Source organism: Lepisma saccharinum, chromosome 15, assembly GCF_977018435.1.
Source record: "Lepisma saccharinum chromosome 15, izLepSacc3.1, whole genome shotgun sequence".
NCBI lineage: Eukaryota > Metazoa > Arthropoda > Insecta > Zygentoma > Lepismatidae > Lepisma > Lepisma saccharinum.
In genome coordinates, this window is record NC_139243.1 from 43,231,810 (window position 1) to 43,252,889 (window position 21,080).

The following is a 21,080-nucleotide window of genomic DNA, read 5'->3' on the forward strand; positions in this document are numbered from 1 at the left end:
ACGGTTATTACAAGCATAAGAAAACAGTTTTTCTTTGTGACGTTTCAGGAGAACACACGCTCCTTTCATCAGAAAGTTAGAACTCGTAATACCTACACCAGTGAATTTAAAGGCAAGCTACAAATGTTAATGATAGGACGACTAATGAGGGACTCGTACTCAGAATTGGACAGCCTTTCTCGAAAGACATATGATCTCCACATTACCTTGTCAAATTCTTTGCATCCACTCATATGGGATAAAGTAAACAGAGCTACACAACAAGTTGTAGAACACTACAGCAAGCTTTCAGAAAGGAGACTTGATAGGAAATTCTACCAGCTAATTCAAGAAGAACAAGTTACACACAACAACAATGACAGAAGAGAAGCAGTTAATGTCACTGGTAAAATAGAAACTAAGAACATTGACAACAGATTATTTATAAATCTTACGGATACTGAGGTACCTGATGAGTATATACAAATTTTTCAATTCGGAATGAAATTTGCAGTTGGTAATGCTTATATACACAAAGAAGATTTTGTGATTTCAATAGAAAAAGCACTGAATTTCTTAGATGATGAGGAGGAAAAGAGAAAATTACGAAGTCTCACACATGATGCTCTTGATGAACGGTTAAGTTTTGAATACAACAGAAGAAATAACAGAGGTCCAAAATACACAGAACGGGAGAAAGAGCATATAAGGTTGGGGAAAAAAGTTCATGGCTTCAAGATCTGGTTGAAAGAAAACAACATTTTCTTAATAAAATCAGACAAGGAAAATAAACCTGTCCTTATCCGAATTAAGGACTATAAAGAAAAAATGGAAGAATGTTTCAAAGTAAACAATTTCACAGAAACCTCTCGAAACCCTATAAATAAAATAATAAATGAGGTAAAGAAAGTAATTGAAAGCAGTATCACGATACCAAGGGAAATGAAGAAAAAACTCATTGTCAAAAATTCAACCCTGCCGATTGCCTTTGGACTACCAAAAACTCACAAACCAGGAACTCCAATACGACCCATCATTGCAACTTTCACACATCCTGCATACAAACTATCCAAATATTTAGTTGAAAGACTTGCTATAATTAAACAACAAACACCATTCAGTGTTAAAAATGCATATGAAGTGAAACAGAAACTAAAAAATATTGTTTGGAATAATGAGTATCGTATTGCAAGTTTTGATGTTGAAAATTTATATCCAAGTGTCCCAATAGAAGGTGCCACAGATGCATTACACAGATGGCTTATTGAGATGAAGGTTAACCCAGTAGAATCATGGGAAATGGTTCGATGGTTTACTGTATGTGCAAATTACAATTACTTTATATTTGATGGCAAAATCTATCAGCAAAGTAATGGTCTATCAATGGGAAACCCAGTATCCGGAATCATCTCCAGCATTTTCCTTCATTACATAGAATCTCCAATTGTTAATGCAATAGGTGGGGATATCAAACTCTACATCAGATATGTAGATGATGTGCTAATTATTGCTAAAAATGATAACACCATCATGGACGTATTTAAAATGTTAAATGAATCACATCGTCGCATAAAATTCACTTGTGAACCCATGAATAACAATGTAATTTCTTTCCTTGATCTGCAAATTAAGACAACTGACTCAACAATTCAAACATCAGTCCATAGAAAAAAATTAGCGGGTGAAAAATACATCCATGCCAATTCAGAACATTCGCGTATAACAATGGATAACATATTTTTAAATTTTTTCCTGAGAGCACAAAGACTATGTTCTAATAATGAGGATATCAAAAATGAAGAAGAAAGGCTTTTTAATATAGCAAAAGAAAATGGCTTTCACACTAACAGAATAAACCAAATCAAAAAACAAGTAGCAAGAAAACTAAAGGAAAAGAGAAATACAGACAAAGATGAAAAATCTGTTGAAAAGAAATTTGTGTGCATTCCATTCCACAAGGGATTCTCACATAAAGTTGCAAAAATTTTCAGAAGTTTTGATTTCAAAATTGTTTTTAAATCACCAAGAAGTTTGGAATGTACATTTAATGGATTCAAAATGAGAAACTCTCTACCAGATGCGGAAACCACAGGAATATATAATATAAGTTGTTCATGTTCAAAGGATTATGTGGGACAAACAGCAAGGAAAATGGCAATAAGATGGCACGAACACGATTTGGACATTATAAATCTAAACCCAAGAACAGGTTTGTCAACTCATATCATCGAAGACAAACATTTGATTAAAAAGAGAAGGGTTTTAAAAAGATTAACGGGAAACACAGTTGAATGTCTGGGAAGCTTCGTTCATTGCAGAAGAACACTGGAATAAATTAAATAATGAAAATGGTAATGTAGATCCAGTATGGAGTTTTCTTTTTCACAAATGGAGTAAGCCACCATCTTTGAAATTTAATGTAACAGAAAACATCAAGAGACTGTGTGAAAACAATGATGAATTTGAATTACATGATGATATTTGGGATTCATAATTTAAAAAATCTCAAATAAAAATACAACAGACTGCTTTTTTTCACAGTTAAGTTGCTATATTACAACAATGTAACATTGACAACGTCCATTATATAACGGATTCTTTTTATTTAAAAATTACTAACCATTGTTATAACTGTATCTTTAGTCAAAATGAAAATAAATGTCTGATGAAAGGAGCGTGTGTTCTCCTGAAACGTCACAAAGAAAAACTGTTTTCTTATGCTTGTAATAACCGTAAACTACAAGAAAATAATTCAAAAATATTGTTTTATCAATCTCACTCCACAAAAATTATTTGAAGTAGGCGCTACTGTTCTGTACACAACCCAGTCATCACTTTCATTTTGTACCTCCTTTGAAGATTTTCATCTTTTCTCTATTCTATGTTTCTATTTTTACTTTTAGAATTATTTCTTTTTTAAAAAAACTTTTTAATTCGGTTGCAAATTTAAAATAGGTGTACGTACTTTCTTACGCTTTGCCCATAAGATTTTAATCTAATTTCCAGAACATAATCGTTCCTTGTCTTTAATGTATATGGGAACCACATTAAGCTGTTTCATTAAGAGCCATTATTTTGAAATTCGAACAAGAAAGTGATATTTGGATAGTTCTATTTTTTGATCACCGTGATTTTTTTCACGTGTTGAAGCAGGTCATGAGAAATGAATATTGAGCAATTTTGAGACTGAAAAAAAAATTCAGTTAAATCTTCCGGGTACTTAACCAGGATATTAAGGGCAGAAAACAGGCAAATACTGCATTTTGGACACTCTTTGTTGGCGCATAACAATGGAAACAACAATGTCCCACAGAACCAAGTGGATCTTTTTGACCAAGGGGGTTATACTAACAGTTTATGAAAACAGAAGTTTGGGGTGTTGTTCCTTTCCAGATACAACACTACGAACTTATTCATATTTCACTTTTAATGGGAAATGGACGGTATGACCTTGAATTTTGATATTTTCTACAGGGGAGGGAAACAATTTTTCATTGTCTCAAAATTTTACAATATTCATTTTTCATGACCTGCTTCAACACGTGAAAAATCAAGCCAAACAAAAAAAAATACAACTATTTCACATTGTCTGAATTTCAAAATAATAGCTGTTATTCGTTGATTCTGAATATGTTCATGTTGTAAGTAGTTTGTTTTAGAAGATATACATTAATGATTCTCGTGTGTTCCTTTCAGTATATGTGTGACTGTGGTAGTCCTAAACGTTCACTTTCGTTCGCCGCAAACCCACACAATGGCGCCTTGGGTGAGAAGAGTCTTCATTCACATATTGCCAAGATTGCTGGTGATGAGGCGGCCCCAGTACCAAATGGATAGAAGGAGGTAATGCCCAGAATGCTTTTACGTCCACAATAATAAGAAAAATAAATTAAGTTCCTAGAAACGACAGGAGGATAAGATTTTCCATTATTCACAATGTACCTAGCCTCTTCACCAAAATGGCATTTGCCGGACCCCGTGGCGGAGTGGTTAGCACATCGCACTATAACGCTACGGGTCCCGGGTTCGAATCCCGGCCTGGGCGTGGATATTTGTGACTGTCCATTCATCAATTTCATCATGTCATCACTCATCTCCATCTTCGCAAATTAGCCAAAAGTGGAACAAAAAGCGAAAAAATAGCAAAAAATCAGAAGATGGCATTTAACAACTGCTGGCAATACCACATCCATAAACAATGTACTATTAACAAACCTCAGAGATTACTACACTATATGCTTTGATATCATTGTAACCTATGGTAAAACTTATCTTGCCTGTTGTTTGGAAGGTAGATAATGACAGTGAAGTGCAAGGATTTCTAAGTTGATCGACCTACAACAGTTATTGCCACTCATGACAACCAGCAGAACTTAATTTTCAACCTTTTTACATCACGCTGATAGTTTTTGCCACGCAAAATCGTCTATCAATTTTTTTGTCATGAGCGTTGGTCAAAATGAAGGAGCAGATTTCGAAATGTTATTTCAAACTAACAATACGCGACAGAAACATGATCGGCACATCATTGGATAGATTAACGTTCAAAGTTTTGTTGTAGAACAGTTGGTTTCGTTAGTGCACTAACAATGACGTTCTTTTCCTCGGAGAAACGACAGGAAGTCGTTTTGTGTTCTACAATTTCCGAAGTGTGAACCCATTGTGCAACTGCAAAGTGAATTCCGCAGTAGATTCAAGAAACAGTCGCCTCGTCATAAGTAAATTTACGAGTGGCATACGAAATTTGTCGAAGATGGTTGCATATTCAAAGGGAAAAGCAGTGGTCGCCCACGTCCGTCGAAAATTTCGACTATTTCCGAGAACGCTATTTGGCCATTCTTCAAAAAACCATGTGCCTGATACTCTTCTAGATCTGAAACAGTTCTAGGCTTGCCTGTGTTGTGGATATTCAGCCATACAAGTTGGTTAATGCAGGCATTGCACTCTGACGACCGTGACAGAAGGTTCCAACTTTGCGTTGCACTTGCACAAGGGATTGACACACAAAACGTCATTGTTAGTGCGCGAACGAAACCAATTGTTCTACAACAAAACTTTGAACCTTTATCTATCCAATGATGTGCGGATCATGTTTCTGTTATGTATTGTTTGTTTGAAATAACATTTTGAAATCTCTTCTTTTTTACTAACCCGGTATGTGTAAGAGATAAAAGTGAAGTTCCCCCGTGCACATTACATAAGATGTGGCTATAGAAATCTACACATTCTCATTCTCCGACAACATTTAGATTTCACAGGTAAATATCGATGAGAGGCTGTGTGAGTTCCAGAGTTTTAACTATTTATGTTAATATTACTTTCATAGTTTCAATTAAGTTCACTTCTACAATTAAGCAATTATGGTTGGTTTCACTTTCAGCAAAATTTGTATGTTTCCATTTCAAACATTGAAGAATATTAAAATGATCATCCCAAGAAATCCTATTATAAGTTTTTCACATTCACTAGCATGAAGTAACTGTAGAAGTTAAATGAAATATGTATTTTAGTAAAAAGTAACTAAGTTGCTTCCCAAAATCTGTAACTGTGCCCTGCTAAGATACATTTTTCACTATGAAGCTATTACTGAAACCCTGTTGCTCTCTAAATTACTCTTCTGACTAATGGTTGCTATTAATATTTTTCAATTTGATTACTTTCTTGAAAACCACACATACACACAAAATACACAATCCGATTTATTTCTGAAATTGTTTGACCTGTTGCAATTGTATTAATAACCGTAGCGCAACATGAAACTATTTTAATCTTGAAAATTGTCATTACACTACAACGGTTTTCTACACATTCAAATTAATTTAAACGATGAGAATGAACTAATATAGATGACAGCGATGAGAGAACACACTCACAGATAACACCAATACCTTGGTCGGGACTTGTTCCCGTAACTTTTGGAGCCTCAGTTACGAGTCACGCTAAGGCAGAAATAGTTTTTTGTAATTATTAGCTTTATCGTGAATGAGAAGTTCATATTTTCAGTCCATTATTGTAGCTCACAAGGCAAATACACATTAACTCCTTGCTCCTCATGTCCTTCGTTCTCTAAGTTATTTGTCTATCTTGTTACAGATTCCACTGAGACTGTGTAAAATTTCAATAATTTGAGCCATTTTGGAATTCTTGTTGTTTGTTATAATTACTTTATAGTTATCTTATTATTGTGTTACCAACTGTTATTTCAAACCCTATTTAAAATTATATGCTGCAAAAAATAAATGAAATGCAATTCTGTTATAAGACACCTTAAGGTGAGGAACATTGGTTATGTGGGTAACATTTAAGTTGTAGGGCCAAAAAGGGACAAGAGTTTTTTAACGATATTTTTCTTAATTATTGTTTTGGAAATATCTACGAAAATTTATTGAATGATATGCATCAGCGCATATTCACATATGCAATAGCCGCCAATAAGTAGTAACTCACATGCAAAGTTTCTCTCTCACTTACGGGAACTGCAGCACTTCGGTGGCAGGGTCGCTATGTAAGGAGAACCGAACGCCAGAAGTTGACCATATCAGGTATATAATATAATTATCATTTTTGTATGAGAATCTCACATTCATAATATTGTTGTTCCTGCTAGAGAATAAGATATGATTCGGAAAAATTAAAAGAAAAGAGGCAGTGACAGCCACCAAAATGTTGCCATATAAGATGAAGCGTTTTTTAAAAGCAAACCTTCCATAATCTAAAATTAATCTTTCGTAGAAGTTTGAACAAGTTCATTGTATCAATAACCGACCATACGTTCTTAGTTTATATATTTCCAAATATTTCATTTCTTAAAAAAACTAATAAGGGGTGAAACTTTCAACTCATTATTATATCGGGACTCAACGATTAATTTAAGTTTCGAATTGTTCATATAAATTTACAAGAATGGAATAAAGAAAATCGCTACGTTAACTATCACATTGGCCTTATTTCACACAGCATTTTAAATACTATACGGAGTTATCCAAATTGACATGTTCGTATATAGTCACGGGTTTAGAATACGTATGTTTTAACCAGAATACTTATAATTAACGGCCGGACCCCGTGGCCGAGTTGTTAGCACATCGCGCTGCGACGCTAGGGGTTCCGGGTTCGAATCCCTCTCAGGCATGGTTGTTTGTAAATGTCCATTCAACAATTTCATCATTTTATCCCTCATCCCCATCTTCGCAAATTAGCAAAAAGGCGCAAAACGCGAAGTAAAATAAAACAAATCAATCAATCAATTTTAATTGAGGGTATTACATTTTCTTACATAACTGAGATGTATTTCTTGTACGAATAAGTTAACGTAATTTGTTTTAATGTAAAATTTATCTAATCTACAATAACATAATTTATCATTACACTAACTAAAGCCCATTAGAGAGTGATAACATAAAATCGGGATGAGGGATATTCGTATCCAACATTATTTTCTGTAAATTTGGGTTCATTTGGAATTTGAACACTTTAACTTCAAGCTTCACTATATTTTCATATTGAAAGCACATACTAACATACGATAACACATGCCTCATTTTTGTGTCACGCAAAGACAAAGATCGAATATTGAGACATAATTTTCTGTTCACCTTCGGATTAAAATTGAAACGTAGGTTCACTCTCGATTAAATTAATTGAACTCAACTTCTAAAAATCTAAATTTTGAAGGTCAGTTAAATTCCCTGTGTTTTGAGTATTACATTAGTCACATTTCGTTTGGCATGTAACTTTGGTATTTACTAATATTTTAATATACCAATTATGCATTGTCTTTTACAAATATCTGTTTATTCCTTGTTTGTTCTAATATATAAGGAACCTTTAATTAGTAGGAAATGATTATCATAACAAAATTGATTCCTAAACACATGTATCTCACGACTGTTTCAAACTGTGTAACCGAGGTTGCATTAACCGATAATGCTAATTCTCCTCGTATTAATTATTAACAATTGGTGTTGAAATGAGCGATTGTTACATACTTAGGAAGTTACCAGGGTATAAACATTGTGTAGAAGCATAGGTTGATGCTTAAATCATGGCACTACTTATTACAACAAAATATAATGCAGTGACAAAACAAATGTTGCCATCTTAATGTTATTTATCTTGATTTATGAAATTTTTACTGGTATACAAGTAGCACAAAAATTGTTGACTCCATTTATCAATATCATAACTTTCAGGATAACTGATACGCTGAATGTGTCAGGATTGTAACATTTGCTACCTGAATAAATTGTCACATTTAATATCTACTTGTGGCGTCACAGCACTGTCTTGTAGTAGGTAATAAAATATTTTAAGATTCACAATATGCTTCTACGGAAATGTGCATTGTTTAATTGCTCTTGTGCGATCATATTTGGTACGTTGATGCCATCATTTAGACATTCATAACTTCTAAAGTATTTAACACTACTGAAATATATGTTATCATTTTTTAAATTTTCTATTCTAAAAATATAGATGTTACATTAAGAAACAGCAGTAACTTTCCGAAATCCAAGGTTCGCCCATAAAACAACGAACATTTTATTGTAAGGAAAGAAAACAAGTAATTACCTTCAAATGACTTTATCACCTTCGAAATAATCACCAGAGGAGGCAATACACTTTGACCAGCGTTTGTACACGTCTTGGAAACACTGTTGATAGTCATTGACAGTAAGTGTTTGCAATATACGCGTAACATTTAATTAATGTCCACGTCGTCGTCAAATCTTCACCCTTTCATAGCCATTTTAAACTTGGGAAAAAGGAAAAAAATCAGCAGGCGATAAGTCCGGAGAGTATGGAGGGTGAATGCTTAGCAAGGTATTGTTGTACAGACAATGCTGTATGATGCCGAGCATTATCGTGCAACAGAAACCATTGGCCAGAATCACAGAGGTCCTTCCTAACCCGCTTCATCGTGTTTCTGAGTCGACCAAGCATTTCCTTGTAATACCACTGATTGATTGTTTAGTATTCAGGGAAAAATTCATGGTGGATCAGTCCTTTGTAACTTTCTCCACATTGTCGTCATTCCTTGACGTTGAAGGGCGTCCTGATCTTGGTTCATCCTCGACACTTTCACGTCCACCTTTGAAACGATTGTACCAGTCATACACCTGTGTTCTTGATAATGCTGGGCATACACTGCCCGTATCATCTGTAACGTTTCGGTAAACGATTTACCAATTTGTAAAAAGACTTTATGCTGTAACGTTGTTCCATCTTGGTGCGTGTATTTTGTACGCCGTCTGAACGATCTACCCTGATGCCGACTGCCTGTAACTGGTTGAAACATGCACTGACGGGAATTTAGATAGCTATAGCTCTTTGCAGTGTTGCCAGAATACAGTACCTTTTTATTTGGTTGGGTTCTTTTTTTTTGACAGTTTCGTTTCTTTATGGGGCGGACCTTGTAGTATGTTTCACTTTGCGTACACTTCCGTTGGTTGCGTTCCTCTTCAAACTGAAAGTCAACATCCCACTTCGTTTTATAAGTATTCCCATAATGTATTTTAGGACACATATGCCTCTCTTATTTGAATTGATTTTACTTTTGTTATTTAGCGTTGCGTTTCTGCTACTCTTGGCTAATCGTGATGATAAGGATGAGTGATGAGTTATTTGAATTATTGTTTTAAGTCTGCTTTATGCATGGAAAGGCTAATCGGGACTGAACCTAGAGATTAAAGTGGGAACAGAAGAACTATGTGCCTCCACTGGGAGACTCCTTGATTACAAGGCCACGCCATTACCACCTCCTCATCAGGGAGGCAGGATTGGTAGAAATTTATGAAGGAACTTTGGCAAAGAACAAGGATGCCACGGTCGGGATTCGAACCTGGAACCTTTTCTGTCGTAGTGTGCTGTCCACTCCGTTACTGAGGTTGGCGACAGTGAAGAATGAGATGGATGATGAACCGATGAAATAAGTACTGATATACCCACAATAACACATTCCTGTTTAGCCAGGGTCCAGACGGAGAACTTTGATCTTATTGGGAGTTAAGAAGGCCACGGAGGCTGACGTTATTGTGGCTTTATGGTAATATACATATATACTTTTATAAGTGATAACATTTAACATATGTTTAAACAATATTTAAAGCAACGATTTGTTTTACTTGTTAGGAATATTCAAATTTATTAATCCCAGAAAAGTTTGTAATTGTTCTGATCAAATTTCATCCAAAATTGATCCATTGGTGTTTCCAGACCGGAAAGTCTTCCTTCATGTAGTTGAACATCTTTCGCATCCTTTCAGCCTTGTTGGTTCGTCACAGCGTGTAATGGTGAGGACCTGCAACGGACTCGAACTAAGGGACCCTACGTATTACCCTGAACGCTCGCCTGCAGACGTGGTGGACCCTCCGAGGAACACGGATCGCTTCCCGGGGTTAGAACCCAGAGATGATTTCCCGCCGAGGTGAGTCAGCATGGAATTTGTTATTTACTAGTTCCTCTCAAAGACGCACTTCATTGCAAATAGTGGATTCTTAAGATTCTAATCCTTCTGTTTAAAACACTGAAAAGAAAAAATCGGTCGTTGGTCGTGCGGATCACTATTGTAAATCATGGAATACTAACGTTTATACCCATTATTTTATCAAGATGTATCAGATTTTATAGTGACAATGCCCTTTTTGAAGTATTCTGATTCACATAACAAAAAAATATAAGTTATTTCACTCAACATATTACAGGAGGAAGGAAATTATAAATATATTCCCTGCCCCAGTTATCTGTGGACCAGGCTAACGAGAACATGTCTCTGCGCAAGTAGTGACGTGAGAGGCTCCACCAGTGAACAGTGAGAGGAACGGGATTGCGTAATGGGTGGAGGGGGAAACGACTGGAGTCACCCGCTTTCCCTGCTTCGCTTGGAATTGTCCACTCGATTTTCCTCCTCCTCTCCGCCATTATGTGCGGCCCTGCTGGGACAGGTTATAGTCCATTACATTTGGATATAATGAAAAAATAAAAATACATAATTAGAATTATACTTTTGTTATTCTCTTTCCAAAACAATTCAAAAGTAGTTTGTTTGTGGTCTGGACATCCCCACTTAATATATGTATAAATATAACAGATATTAAGATATATATATATATAGCTACTATATATATGATTGATTGATTGATTTGGTGTTTTAAGTCCACTTTATGCACAGGAAGGCTAATCGGGGCTGGACCTACAGTTTAAAGTGGGATCCGAACCACTTGTGCCTCCACTAGGTATCGAACCCGGGACCCCTTGATTGCAAGGAGACGACGCTACCACTGCTCCATCGGGGAGGCCTATATAGAAATACTACGTATCACGTCAATGGGCTCGTGGATAGCTTTTGTTCTCCAATGAAATATGAGCTCTAGTAACAAGTCAACAATGGATAGATTTCAAATAACGGCTGAACCAACATAGTCCCTGCACTGTTCCAGGAAGGTAGACTGGGAGCCAAGGTCAAGAATGCTACCAAACGGCAGTCGCACGTGGAAGTGTACGAGTGGATCACTATTGTTCTCCACTGAAATATAAGCTCTAGTAACAAGTCGTAACCCGGTCTCGGAAACTTCCTATAACGGCTGCTGGTTTGATGTGCTGACCCCATGTCACCCCATTACCGGCTGAAGATCTCCACACCTCTAGGTAGAATTGTGGGAGGGAGACAGGCAGTCGGAAGATTTGTCTAGGTCCTTCAAGGGCTGTCGAGCTATGGGTTATTAAACTCCTATCTAGATAGCAGTGAAAACAAACTACTGGACCTTTGACGGCTGCCAAAGGTCCAGTCAGGCATTAAGCAATGGTAAATAGGGCAGTGTTACCCATGGTCATTTACTAGGTGTCGTGTTTTTCCCGCCGCGGAATGAGAATATGGTATACTTGAAAGATGGTGTAACGCATAATTGAATGTGAAAAGTGGAGGTCGTCATTTACGGATTTATCGGGAGGGGAACGTGCCCCTCACAAAAGGGATGATCAAGTATTATGACAAGTATTTATTGTATTAAATTAAAACGAACAATAAATGTTCGAGCAGTCATGTACCATATTGCAAAACAATGTTTACTACAAATACATTAATCCGAATTAGAATTACTAGACACTTAAATAAATGGGTTCCGGAAATCTAAAACAGGTCTTCTTGGCTACAAAGGCAATAATGTTATCTGATGGCACAAAACGAGATAATTGTAAGTCAAATATTCCCCATGTTTGTGACAGGTTCGTCTGAGGAAATGAATCCTTATGAACATGTTATGAAAATATATGGTGATGATTTTAAACACGTCTTACAGTCATTACGACAGAATGTGTTTACTAGTTCCTGTCATGTCATTAACTATCGCCGGTATAAACATAGTTGCACTTCATGCATGTAATTTTACTGAATATTTTAATGAAAAATCTTACAACTAAACCCTATTTTTTATTTTCATTTTGCATACATATTGCGTTTGTGTTCATTGTATTCTTTTTCAAAGCTAACTAGTTCATACCTGATTGTAAGCAGCCCTGTGTTGTTTAGAAATGAAGATAAGTGTGTTAACACAAATAGACTTTGTAACTTATCAGAATTAACGGCTGATTGTTGAACTTACATGTTGCACTAATTGTAAGCATCGGCGCCGAGATTTCTGGAAAGAGTTAATTTAATAGGAATGGCGAAATTGTATATATATTTTATATCAAAAAGGTATTGTTTTCTGTGACTTACAGACCGTAAGTTACAGCAACTATTATTATTACTATTATTACTATTATTTGAAGTAGGTTTACATTTAAGCTTAAAGTCTATTTTGCACTGATTATCTAACTATAGAAAACAGCTTTTTGTCCTACATGAATTAATGTTAAGTATACAGTTATGGAAACTACAAATGCATGTAATTTTTAAAAAAAAACATAAGTAATAATAGCCGTAATGTAATACTTATAGCAACAACACCAAAATTAAAAAACAATAATAGCATTAACAATAGCAATAATATAATTTTTATTAATAATAATAAAATTTCTTTGACTCTGTCTCCCCTAAACAAAATCCTGCGGCGCCCTTGATTGTAAGGTTTTTAAAACATAACAAATCACCTCCGTGGCCGAGCGCTATGAGTGCAGAGTGCAGATGTAGGATCTTGCTTTTGACGGTCCCAGACTTCAGCGTGAGCATGGCTATCCCTCTGTCAGCACACTTTAATTAATTTAATCCAATCACCATTCATCCTCACAGCAGAAATTAGCTCAATCTACTCTTGCTATAATGTCATTACAACAGTGCTTGAATTGGAAATTCCCGGCTGGTGGATGCTTTGTCGAGTATGACGATAGTGGGGGGGGGGGGGTATTTGTATGGATCAACCTGGAGGCAAAGCAGTAGATGGTGGATGCCTATGATAATTATCCTACTAGCTGGAAGGATACTGCATGAGAAATTTCTAAGCTGTGTATCTACCCAGTTCGAGGACTGTATCTCAGTGGTATTTTTTTCTTTATACAATAAGTAATATATTGTACTTTATATACAGGGTTAGCCTAAAAGAAAAGGCACTTTCAAAGTTTTACAAAATGAAGAGTTTTAATGATAGGGATAAAACACTTACATGGCTGGAAAAGTACGTCCTGAAGTTTGCATTGGTAAGTTACAAGTGTTCTAAAAAGTGCCCAAAGAATGGACTTGAGGAAAGCCAGACTTTCCGCCTCCAGTTCAAGTGGGGAAAAGCGATGTTGCTACCGGTTGCTTTAAGCCTTAAGCTGCTTTGTCCAGTCGTACACGACACTTCTACCTGTCAACATGCCACCTTCGCTCGCATTTCAGGCAGAGGCAGGGAATCGCAGACCCATTATCTTCCTGAGGGGCGGCAACCATTAGGTTTCGTCGCGCTTGGCTTTGTTGAGGGTGCGTTCTGTTTCCAAAACGGCTCGAAACGAATTATTTGGCAACGCAGAATACCACGAGAATTTCCCTTCAGCACGGCAGCTGGACATAGCTGATTGGTTTAGCTGCTCATGTAACCCTCCCTGGCTATCGACAAAAAAGACAAAAATAGAATTTCCAAGTCCATTCCTTGGCCGAAACCACTGTATGTCTGACCCTTTTGTAACACGACAGATATCAATGAGGTAGTCGAGTTCTCCTCTCCCAGGACTTTTCCCCGTGCACAAACAAACAGTTTCCTTAAATTGCTTGATCCAATCGTAGATTGACTGCCTTATGGGTGGTTGATTACCATACCGTGTTCTTAAACGATGCTGCACGATAGTAACAGAATTTGTTTTTGCAAATTCAATCATGCAGAAACTGGCTAGAGGCCATACTGCCCAACTTACGTCAAGGGTGCTCACGTGATGCTGACGTCACGAAGACAAACGAAAAGCGGAGGTCATAAACTCGAAAACTTTCTCTATACAACAGTACTAAATGCTTTCTGATGTGAAAAACAAATTTCAATTTATATAGTGTTTAAACTGTCTATGTCTTTTGGGCTAACCCTGTATATTGTACCTTTGGAATTAGATATTTATAATAAAATTACGGCGTAATCATAAAGAGGAACAGTTCGATTATGTTTAGGCTTGTTGACAAATATAAAATTAAATGTAACTTAGTTGTGTACCACGGGATCTAATGAAATATTGAAGGTTCCAGTTGTGCAAAATAAAGGAGAACTTCGAATTTTGCATAATTTCCAGGATAATTAAATTCGGCAAATATATTATATGGCAATTTTGCCACTCATGCGAAATACCCGAACTCTAGAAAAGTGCCAACCTCAATTTGGTAAGTGTTGGTTTTTATTAGCATGTTGTGAATTCCGAAATATTCCTATTAATCTGAATATTTCCAATACAAACTATTTGTTACTGAAAATAGTTGTGTAAACAAAGATGACAATTTTCAGATCCTTTCGCGCCCCGGTGGTTCAGAAACACTGCTACATACAGTACCTGATTTCGTACTTCCTTTCAAGTTAGTTAATTGAGTATGAACACATTCGAATACTTGGGAATATTCGATATCTTCCTTGAATGCAATACAAATCAGGAAAAGGCGTTTATAATTAAATCTGAACTTTGCAGAAAAACGACGTACTTAATTTCGGTCTTTGAAACTCTTTTTTTTGACGTCCCTAAAACGTTTGGAATGCAGCCAAAGTTAATTCCTTCAGAGTGCGTAATCTGATTTCGTCCCGTCAGCGATAAATTTTGAATGTGTACGCAGATAGAAAACTCATAGCTTTTCCAGGGTCCCATTAAAAGATCTTCAATATAAACTTCTTGGTATTACCGCCTTTTCGATATTATTTCTCTCTTGGGAAAAGTTCTGTTGAGCTCTTTTCATCTTGCCTCATAGAAATGCTGACGGAGGAATTCATTTTCCCTTTCTAATTGCTTCCTGATCGTGCAGCGGCGCTGGTGTAGTTTTACCAATAAAAAGTTTCGATTTATTCTTCAAAGATCTCATGGAAGGTGAGTAGAGTCCTGCTAAATATTTACACCTGCCTTACAGCGGAATAAATAGAAGCAGAATATAAGGTACTAATATAGACTAAACATACAGACCACAGATAAACGTATAATAGGCAGATATCAAACTCAGGTAGCAAACCATCTTCCATATGATTTACTATCAGCAAGAAGTTCTGCACAGTTACCGCTGAGAGACGCCACTGGCACCTTTTTGCTTTCACCTCTAGACAACAACGTTTTACAAAAGATCAAGAGATGGCGCTGCTAAATTACAACCTCAGATATCTGGGTTTCAACACATAGGCGAGGCGTGAAGTCACAAGATCCCTAAGGGAAAACTCTTCACGGACCTTGCCCCGGATATATGTTTGCAAACAAACTGTCACGAGTGCTTGATAATACATTTATCTGTGTACAGACCCTGGTCCTATTTGATACATTTTTCGATTCGCCACACTGTTTCATTTTCACCCATTTTACTCAACTGACAGAGCTGTGGGAGTCTTGGTACATTATGCTGAAATTCGATTGGTGTAGACAATGTTTAAGTTTTTACGATATCATTAAATCTATGTAAAGAAGTCTGTAGGATTTTTCTCAGTTATGTGTGTGTATGGGGGGGGGGGGGCAGAAGTTATCGAAGTAGGGCTATGCTTGGGATGATGCTATTCCCTCCTAAAACCTCAACTAAGTACCAACACATAACTTAATTATCAATAGTAGACAGATGATACATTTAACACGCACATATGTCATAATCTTTACATTATACTCAATAAATTACATCCCACGCACTTTAATAGGAATAATGTTTATAAAAGTACAGTCTTAATCATTTCTGCTTTTTCACCCCATTCTTGGACGTTAGTGCACCCTGAACGAACTTTTCGGGACACTGGAACAAATTATGCCATTCTGGGACGTATAGAAACCGTAGGCTACCCGAAATCTCAAAAGGTAAAATTGACCCATAGGTGTCGATTTCTATGTTTTCGATGTAGTTGAATCTGCAAATAACATCAAGAACAGTCACTTCTGTCACGTGTTGTTTAGATATGGCGGCAATTTATTCAACATGGCGCTTACTGCTCTTTTAATTAGCAGACATTTACGTAATAACTATTTTTTTCTGGAACGGCAATGACTAGGCAAATATAACACATTTTGGATTTCATTTATTCCATGATAATTTATGTAAATCTTTTCCTTGGGTTAATAATTTCAACCTGAATATTTTCATTGCATTTATGAAAAATGTAACCTACTTCGAATCCATCAATTTTCGCAATATATTTCTGGTCACGTTTGATCTAAGTTAGAGGAACTACAAAACTTCTGATTTTAGGCTACAATTTAGTATTGTATTGCTAATAGACTTTATTAAACATCTACACATTGAGATGTCACTGAGAATGAAACGACATTCTAGCATCCCGATAAATTGTAAATAGTTTTGTCTTAGAGAAACAAACTCTATTCTTAGATATTTGCTTTAGATGAATTATACTGTACCATGAAAATTGATGTAGTCTGTATGGTCACTGGGGAAATATAATAAGACTCATTAGCAAATTATTATATGAGAACAGTTCCAAACGATTCACTTTCGACGAGGGGCAATTTTGCACAGTTATTATGACGTTACTATGTATTTATGATGGAAAATCAGACAAGGCATCAATATAAAGAATAACTCTAAATGTTTTACTCACATGACAACATTATAAAGATTCAACATGAGAACCACGTGTAATGTGGAAAAGGTCCAAACTATAATCAAGTACTTGCTATGCACGAGACAGCATGTCGTTGTCAACAGTTTCGAAGGCACTAACAATTCACAGGCAAATCTTTCGGAAGGTTGAAACTGTTTGGTATGGATAGCGCTGTAGAATTGAGGACTACAAATGGAAGATGAAGCATACGAGAAACCTGCCACTCTGAAATGCCTGGAACCCAGAGCCTACCGACTGTCCACGGACGGGAGACAAATTTAGTTGAACAACTTTCTCTTTTCCTCTTCTATTGTTTGCAGGAATTAATGTAACAATGGATGGACATTTGTAGCGCAGCCGAAACTGGTAGTTTATCGATTGTTCTGGTTTACTTTAAGTTCTAAATCACCAATAATTTACGACATTTATATAGCAACTTAAATGTCATGAAGTAACTGTAAAAGTAACTGTTGAAACGTTACTTCTATTCGAAAAAAGTAATTCTGTTACAGTTACAGCTACTTGGTTTTGAAAGTAACTAGTTATAGTTACATTTCTTCAAAAAAGTAAATGTTACTTGTAACTAGATACTTCCAAACACTGGTGAAACATATGCATTACTACCGAAACGCATGTTCTCGATAGCTCCAACACACAATACTCCTTCTACTGGTCATTAGCTATTTTGCGACACTGGCGATCCTGGTGGAGCATCGGCTAAGCAGAATAAGCCCGTTAAGTGGGAATAAAACTTACAGAGTTCTTCTTTGTATTGATGCCTTGTCTGATTTTCTACCATAAATACAAGGGTGGTTCAATAATTATTGTCCCTGACATATAAGCAGTATTATTTTTCCACAAAGTCCCCCTTCACAGTAATGCACTTCTTCCACCTATGCTGTAAAGCCACTATGCCAGCTTCAAAGAATGTCTGTGGCTGAGCCGTGAGCCATTCTTCCGCAGCGTCCATAACAGCAGCATTTGAGGGAAAATGCGTCCCCTTGAGGTGCTCCTTCAACTTCGGGAACAAATGAAAGTCACTAGGGGCGAGGTCGGGTGAGTAGGGAGGGTGTTCCAACACATGGAAACCAGCAGCATGGATTACGGCACCAGTAACATGGCTTTTGTGTGCTGGAGCATTATCGTGGTGAAACAGCACTTTTCGCCGCAACATCCCACGCCGTTTCTCCTTGATTGCTTCGCGTAACTTAGGGATTAGGGCTGCATAATAGTCCCCAGTAACAGTGTGTCCCACCAGGTAGTCAATAAGTAGCACACCCTTCGCATCCCAAAAAATTGTGGCCATAACCTTGCGTGCTGATGCTTGCACCCTGAATTTGCGGGGGGGAGGTGAATTGCTGTGCCGCCACTCCATACTCTGTCGTTGGGACTCGGGATCATAGTGGTGGAGCCATGTCTCATCCACTGTCACAAACCTATCACAGAACTGCTTCAGGTCTACCCCCATCAGCTCCAAACCAGCCCTTGAACATTGAACTCTGTCTTTCTGTTGTTCACGGGATAACATTTTGGGACCAATCGCGCTGACACCTTTCTGAATCCCAGGTGTTCATGCACAATGGTTTCCACTGAGCCTACAGAGATGTGCATGATGTCTGCTAACTGTTGCACCGTGATTCTTCTGTCAGCCATAATCATGTCATGCACAGCATCAATGTTTTCTGGAGTGGATGCTGTTGTTGGAGGACCAGCACCAGGGGCCTGTTGACAGCTTTCCCTGCCGCAACGGAAATCGCGGCACCAGTTTTTTACCACCTGGTAGGTAGGAGCCCCATCACCCAACACACTGACCATGTCCTCATGAATCTCCTTTGGGCTTAGCCCCTTTTTCTGGAGGTACTTGATGACAGCTCGTTGTTCGGTTTTCTCCATTTTTCAAACTAAGTGCCACCTCTTACACATAAAAAGAGAAAAACAAATTTACTGTAGCACCTACGGTTCTGAAATTTTGCATATAGGCATCTAAGACATTAGGCTACAATATCCCCATCATTCATTGCAATTCATATCCTCTAAGTATGCCGGGGACAATAATTATTGAATCGCCCTCGTAGTAACGTCACGATAGCTGTGTAAAGTTGCACCATTCACTTTGAATTACCCTGTACTTTCAATGAACTGTTATACACAGTATGTTTCCTTCCATAAAACATGGCATATATTCTGCAACCCCGGAAGAAATGTTATGAATATTTAATACAAATGTGCTCGGAATGAATAAATGTTCACGGAAATGTTCTGGTGATATCGGAAAGTGTGAAAATGTTAGAGATGCTAATTGTGATGTGGACCAATAATAAGATGATACGGAGAATGAAGAAGAATTGCAATCCGTTAGCTGTTTTCAATCTTAATATCAAAATTTTATAGCACTTATTATATCAGTGAATACTGTTGTCGCATTAAGTGCATGATATGAATGAAATGATTTTTGTGAGATAAAATGTAAAAATGCAGTATTTTTACTCTGTCCAACCGCTAATCAATTTTAATTATCTTTGCACCAGGGCTAGCTTCAATTTACATTTCCACCATGTTGGATTCAGTATGGCAACAATTTCAAATATATTGCATGCACAATCATAGAATATTGTTTCTGGTTATTGTTATTTTTTGTGGTTGCTTTTTCCATACTGCTGTTCTCGATCAGAGTGAATGATAAAAGGAAAATTAATTAGAAGGAAATATACGTTCACCGATGAGAAAATATGAAATTAATATTACATAGTTTTTAATAAAATTGAACCTCCGTTACTCCTTGCAATTTATTTTGGAATCTTCGATTTAATATGAAGCTGTTTGTATTTTAAAGATAATGTCTTCCAATTATGTTATTTCATTTCACACATATCCATTGCGTATTTGGTAACAATGAAATTACGCCTAAATCTGTAGGGAATTATGTAAGTTACATTGTCTAGTATAAAATGTCGTTGTCGTGAAACATTTGGTAAAGTCTGTACTACACCTCCAAATCTCAGTATTTAGTATTCTCAAATAACTCAGTTGTCGTAAGATAACCAACCGAAAGCACAGATCTAAATTTTAAGCAGTTGAATATAGAATATTTATTTGGTTTTCATTTTATCATGTACTGCCCCGATGTTGCCGGGGTATTTATTTATCCCAATCTTCTATTAGACAGGATAATAATGAATTCTAAATTATAGTGTAAAATGTAACTAATTTTATTTACAGGTATTTAAAAGTAGAAGTAGAGTATACAAATTATAAAGTAAAATCTTTTACAAATTCACAATAATATTAATTTAACTCAAAACTTGATTATAAACAACATTTTAATTTCACTTCCAGGAGCAAGAATAAATAAATTGAACGGCGAACCCGAAAGCTATGGATTCCACAGTAATATCGGTCGTTTTCATTTATTTTTACATGTCACCCCCTCCCATCCCACCCCTATGCGTGCCAGGGGTGTCTTACCCTTACAGTATTTCGTCCCATATTGTAAGTGATTTGTGTATCAAGTTTGGTTGAAATCGCTCCAAGTGTTCGAGAGTTATGAAGGAAAAAATATATATACACACATACCCACACCCACATACATTAGAAGATTGTGAAATTCTACCTACTCGACAGTACCAAACCGTATCCCCTGTCTAAAGGTACACAATGTTATTCACATATAAGTTAAATTCCCCCTTCCAATCGCTTGTATCAAAATAATATTAGAAATAAAAACAGCACTAATATAACCTCCAATTTATTTTTGTGCACACCACCTTTATCGCTTTCACGCACTCTTTCAGCGAACAATATGGAAGTTGATTGGTTGATTGATTTGGTTCATTTTCCGCCGCTTTTCTGCAACTTTTGGGTAATTGCGAAGATGGTAATGAGTGATGATATGATGAAATTGACGAAGGGACAGTCCCGAAG

At 36.6% G+C, this 21,080-nt stretch overlaps 1 protein-coding gene across 6 annotated transcripts in view; it reads left to right on the plus strand.

Moving 5' to 3' along the window:
• Nucleotides 1-21,080, plus strand: part of LOC145999692 (acetylcholine receptor subunit alpha-like) — a 781,663-nt gene that overhangs the window by 694,489 nt on the left and 66,094 nt on the right. For 3 of the 6 annotated variants that reach the window (XM_083136909.1, XM_083136910.1, XM_083136911.1), the window contains exons 9-11: nt 3,676-3,822; nt 6,462-6,521; nt 10,244-10,405. In XM_083136909.1, the coding sequence (XP_082993035.1) occupies nt 3,676-3,822; nt 6,462-6,521; nt 10,244-10,405 (369 nt within the window). The remainder of the gene's footprint in view (nt 1-3,675; nt 3,823-6,461; nt 6,522-10,243; nt 10,406-21,080) is intronic. The other 3 variants (XM_083136912.1, XM_083136913.1, XM_083136914.1) reach the window with 1 other exon arrangement.